Raw genomic sequence first — 6,000 nt, 5'->3', positions numbered from 1 at the left:
TCTCGACCCGGAAACACAAAGAGAAAAGGAAATAACAAAGATATTCTACGTGTGGAGCAGATCTTCGTCTTTCCGTGCTTCTAGGTTTAACTTCTATCTTTATTGATATTAAAGCTACAAGTGCACTTTTGCTGGCTCATTATGAATATTCTTGAAGCGGCCTGATGTATAACAGGCAGCCCTAGTCAGTACAGGAACAGAGACAGCAACGGAACCCACATTTACCGACCGGAACCTTTTCTATGGAGAACGGATGGAATTCAGGAGTTGAATATCTGATATTAATAGAATGTCTGTAGAAATAGTCTCGGCTTGCTTGCTGCACCCACTTTTACATCTTTTAGTGTTCATTAATTATTTGTTTTGCGGGTGTGCTAAAGTTCTCTCACTCTGCGTATGTAAGCTATGATTGTATCCCAATATTGACTCCCCTTCACAATTGAACATAATATAGTTTCCTATCATTATGACTGGAACAGGGTCTTGAAGCTTAACTCTTAAATGGCTTTGAGTGAAATCCCTCCTTCTGTTTTTCTCTGACGGAAAAACATATGAGCGTCTCCAAAAATATTGCACATACGTTTTTTTTTCTTCACCATAGCGGGCACAAAACTTAACTGAAATGTTTTGGCATTTGCATTGGGCATGTTACTAAATTGACATTCAGTAACTGATTCATCTGATGACTTGAAAAAATATACTCAAACTGTGACAGAAAACTTGAAGCATGTTGTGTATTTTTTCAATATACACACACACACACAGTTTCAGACCAGGACTACAAACCTTCATTGCCTTCACGTAATGGTAATGAATTTCTTTCACAGTCACAATAACCTATATATGAACAGTAAACGTTTTCATGCGTAAAGTATATCTTAAGGCGTGATATCTTTTCCTAAATTGTGAGTTTGAGTAACTCAAACATTCAGACAGAAAAGCTGGGCATTTATATAATTACAGTGTATCATAATACTTAAATCTGCTGTTGAAGTGGTACAGTGTAATGACGGGACACTCAGGGCCTCTCTTACTAAAATATGGTGAAACTGGCCTGGAATTAAACTTGAATTCTGAATATCAATTTAATTAGGTCTCTTAGATCACATTAATTGTTAATCTTTGTTTCACTTTTGCATTTGTATGCATATTTTGACAGGACTTGATTTCTCTTCAATGAGCCTAACTGAAGGTAAGCTTCTCTGCAGCTGTGCATTACTGAAGACATTTCTCCTAAAATATTTACACAGTCTGGCTCTGGAGAGCACTTCTAAAATTAGAAGCAGGGTCACAGGTATATCCAACCTGAAAACAGAATTGAGCAGAACTGCCACTACCCAGCAGCTGCATCATACATGGCTGCATCAAGCGATGGTGATGAATTCTACCTGCCCGTGATGTGTTATGCAAAAGTGAGGCACAGCACCAAATGACAGTCTGTTCTGTTGATACTTACCATAGTTGCCCACAGCCATCGATGGCATTTTAAACCTCTAAATGCACTACGCTACATTCCACAACTGTGTGAACGTGTATCTTTAGCCATGCAGCACACTTTCTGTGACAGTCATCTAGCTAAAACAATATGACTGGCATCTGGTCTCATGTTCACAAGCACAAAAACCGGGCTACTATCCACTTGTACTATCAACACCCTGCTGGCAGTTTATTGCCTTTGCACATGGATAGTAGCCACATTTTCTGCTGCAGCCGTTTAGTTGTTGTCCTAAATGGAGCTTGCCAGTACAATAACATCTTAAATGTATGCATCCTTCAAGACAAATGCCACAGTTTTGCTCCAGGAGATCTAGCCCAATTTGCTTTCCCACTCTACATTAGGTAGGGGGCAATTCTCATAACCTTTTTCCAAGACCATTTTCCAAAGTGTTATTCTGTACTTAATTCACTTATGGTCTGGTCTAGGCAATTTTGCTTAATCTTCATGAACAGTATTAGAATTGTTTCATTATACTGTTGCGTGGTTACAGTATATCTTAAAATGACCATATTTGATAATATAGTAATGAAGGGGTGGTGATAACAGGGATTAGAAAAGGGATGCATGTTCCAAACAGTGCAATATGTTGCTGTGAGGGGAAGGGATGGTCCCGATGCATGAGACTCACTCTCGGGGCTTGAGGCGTTTATGAAGCTGGCAGGCTCCTGTTCACATTCCTCCAAGTGAGGCTGTACCAAAAGGCTCCAGCTGCATGGATGGAATGTTGCTGAGAGGTGACTTTCCAACTCACCTGATTGGACTCGAACAGCAGACAGAAAAAAGCAGGTGTCCTTCAGAGGATGGATGCCTCACCCCAGCCTCTGCCAGAGACCAGGCCTGCTGCCGGTCATCTACTGAAAATCCAGCAGAGCCCCGCCTGTTGGGTGATGGCATGAGGAAGTGCAGCTCTGATGCTTGAGGGCAGTTTGTTTGTCCAATGGCTGTTAATTCAAATGCACCTGTGTATCCACATGAACATGTATAGAGAATGAGTGGGCCACATGCAGACTTCAGAGGTAATTTAGGACCCTTTGGGACCCTGTATCTCAACAGTATACCCTTTTATGATTGAGCCGTTGATTTATCTCCCCAGACAATAAGGCCCGTACTTTGATGGAGTCAAAGAGACCATAACGCTCACCAGCTATAAACTTCCTCTGTTTAACATGACTCACACGACGGCAGGATCAAGCAGACATTCACATCGCCTGGTAGAAACTCGTTACAACTGCCCCCCGAGGCAAAAAAACTAACAACCTTTTTCTGTTTGTTTTTACATGTCAGGAACATGAGCTGGGAACAGTCTCCAGCTATATCTCTAATGACAGCAGTCACCAGTACAGCTGGGAAGGAGAGGCGTTCACACACTGTCTGAAGACGTGGTATTGCACGCCCCCCCCCCCCCCACCCCCCCTCCTCCCCATCAAGCTTTCATATCTATTCTGACTGAGGGAAGCAACCAGGCTTCACATTACTGAGATTAAATCATCTTTAACCTTCAAGAAAACGTCCCGCGGGGCCAGGCCCCGCTTTAAAAATAGACACATTTCGAAGATTTATTTTTTGGTTTGACACCGCGGCTCAGCGTTAGAGCCTCCTGATTGGGATGTCAAGCGGCCGCGGGAACGTGTGGCAGCCGGCGGGATGGCTTTGACGTTGCCCTTTTCCCGATCCACACCCACCTCCTCTTCACCAGCTCCCCGCCTGCTCCCAAACCGCACTGCTTTGCCTCCGTCAGTCCCGATCGCCACCACCGACCGAGGGGAAAACGGCACCATGCGATTCGCCGTGACAGCACGGGCTAATAAGCCAGGGACTGTGTCTTTGCGCATCTCTCCCCCCCCAAACCAGGGAATGACTGAAATTTCAAGTGCGCCACAACACACTATCTTATGTTGCTTTCCTACAAGATCCACAAGAAGTGGATTGGACTATTTACAATTCAACACAGGAACGCTGGCTTTTTCCACATTGTATTAAGTTATTTATTTTAAAAATTAATAGATGAATGTTTTTTTTTTACTTATTCTAACATAAGAAAACAAGGATAGTTATTCAAACTTAACAATTTCAACCAGAACCCCTTAGGGTTAGGAAAGGCCTCTTAGCCTACTAATGTACCATTGCTGTGGTGCACAACCCATTTCCCTTTACATAGTATTGCTTTCACTGATAAATTATTCTTTAAGTGCATAAATAATATATACTCTCAAAATGAAAGAGGATGTAGATGCTGAATTATAACTTATGAAATGCAACCATGGAAAAAAATGTAGAAAATTCCTGAATGTTTCAACAATCTTCACTTTGTGTGGATAGTCCTCTATTAAAAAGGACACCAAATAAGCAACATTCATAAACCAATTCATATCAAACAGCGATTGTACTCAATTATGAAATTCCATTTTGATAAGTTAATGTTTACGGGAATCTGTAAAAATCTGAAACAAAAAAATTTCACAATTGTGTAACACGATTTCTTCATTTTTCAGGGATATGAATGCATGTTGTCTCCGTCCTCCGTCTTTACACTGAAGTCACATGGGAGAGATAAAAAAGGTACAGCAAGGAGGGCTACAGCACAGTTTAATGTCCAGAGGTGAGGCTGCTGTGTGATGGGTGATTATGGCACGGTCCCTTCACGTGCGGATCACTGTCTGCATGTCGGGTAGCGGCTCTGAAGGTGCGAGGCCAGGGGGCCACGGGTCCGTGCTCCCAGGCTATGTCCACGCAAACCTCTCACGGCCCTGCAGCGGTGCTCGGTGCACGTCTGAATAAAGCAATCCCATCCTAGTTCACATCCACCATAGTGGCGCTACTGGGGGGGGGGGGGGGGGGGGGGGGGGGTGACAGCTGCACCAGAGTCCGGTCCGGCTTTAAAAACATTTAGAACACGGACTGCCACACCGCTCACTCGTGGGCATCAGTTTGGAGCTTGATCTTTGTATAACCTGCATGGGCGGTGAGTAGATTCATACGTCAACTCAATAAAAGATTTATTCATGAATTTTGCACAGCAGCTGCCATAAACCGATGTCCGTGCACAGACAGAATTCCATTTTTTTCCTTCCTTTCTCTCACCGCTGATGGAAACGTTAGTCCGAGAGAAGAGCCGAGATGCTTGCTGGTTTCAGGAGATGCAGGTTGGCACTGTTACTGCTAGCATTGCTAATAAAGCAAAAGCATGATGTTCTGTCACATTATGCAGTTGTCTGAAGTGCAACTATGGCTCGTTATTTACGCACACTTGCCGACCACACAAGAGTTGCCGCTAATTAGCAAGCTACAATGCACAAATAACTATCTTTGCTTCCTTCTTCTGGCAGAACCGACTATTACAGCTGCCTCTGCTGCTTGTAATTATACCTTTTGTGACTTTGAGCACATTCAGAGCAGAAAGGGGAGCTTGCAGCTGAGGTGTAGTGTGAACGCAGAGCCACTGCAGGATATGAGCTGGTCTTTCCTTTCATGCTCAGAACAGGGTCAGAACAAGAGTCATTTTGGCACTGGTTTCTTTCTTCTTCTGAGGGTGGCTTTTTTTCCCTCTTCACTAAATCTTTGGCATTCAGAATTTTAAAAATAAACACACATTTATACTTTCTACAAAAAATATTATGATAGTCATATTTAGCACGTCAGACTGTAAAATATAAATAACTTTACAAAATCGCTCTGCTGTCCTTTTTGTTCCACGTATAGAGTGCCGCTCTCAGTGTTACGCATGGAAAAAGCAATCTCAGGGGGCTTAGTTGAGTTCAGGGAAAAGCTGCATGTACGTGCGTCTACTATCGCTCCACGGGGCGCATCGGGGGAAGGGGCGAGGGCTGCTGGAGATGTTAGGATGCGGTGTATAGCGTTTTTGCCGTGCCGCCGACAGCGGGCACAGAGCCGGGCTCTCCGGGGTGAGAGGAGCACAGACAGCGCTGCGCGGGTCGCTCTCCGCCCCCCACTCCCCCTGATCGGGAGGACGCAGCTCCTCCTCCTACTGGAGCTCCTCGTAGAAGAGCAGGTAGGCCTGAGAGTTGAGGACCCTGGACTCTGGCACGGTCTGGACGCTGGTGTCGCTGACGTACACCCACTGGCCCGGCGGGGCGGCGCCGCTCTCCCTCGGACCTGGAACGAGTGGGACAGAACCGCGGGTTACACGCTGCGGGTCGGTACCCGACCGAGCCGGGAATCCGATTCAGGAAGTGAATCGTAACATTTTGCAATCGAGGGCAAACATCAAAATGCCGACAGGGAGATGTCGATCCCCATGGAAACTACAACAACGAGGTTTAAAGCAAACAAACAAAAATAAATAATAAAAAAAAACTGCGATGATTCGATTTTTGGCACTGACCGTATTTCATCTCTTTACCCTGAGGTCTTTGTGTTCAGGCTGGCTGAGAGAATGGGAGGAGGAGGTTGGTGGTACACCTTGAGCATTCCGGTTTGCATCAGATAATAGCTCAGAGGGCCAAAGGAACCTCCTCACCTCGTCAGGGTGGCTTCTAAATGCC

General features: G+C 44.9%; 1 protein-coding gene across 2 annotated transcripts in view; it reads right to left on the bottom strand.

Annotated features, from left to right (window-relative positions):
* Positions 1-4,341: 4,341 nt before the first annotated feature.
* usp45 (ubiquitin specific peptidase 45) overlaps positions 4,342-6,000 on the bottom strand; it is a 35,920-nt gene continuing 34,261 nt past the window's right edge. For both annotated transcript variants that reach the window (XM_036539129.1, XM_036539130.1), the window contains exon 18: positions 4,342-5,611. In XM_036539129.1, coding sequence (XP_036395022.1) covers positions 5,481-5,611 — 131 coding nt within the window. In that variant the 3' untranslated portion in view covers positions 4,342-5,480. The remainder of the gene's footprint in view (positions 5,612-6,000) is intronic.

Source organism: Megalops cyprinoides, chromosome 10 (assembly GCF_013368585.1).
Source record: "Megalops cyprinoides isolate fMegCyp1 chromosome 10, fMegCyp1.pri, whole genome shotgun sequence".
Taxonomy (NCBI): domain Eukaryota; kingdom Metazoa; phylum Chordata; class Actinopteri; order Elopiformes; family Megalopidae; genus Megalops; species Megalops cyprinoides.
Note: the sequence above shows the minus strand (reverse complement) of the source record. Positions and strands in the feature narration are given on the sequence as shown.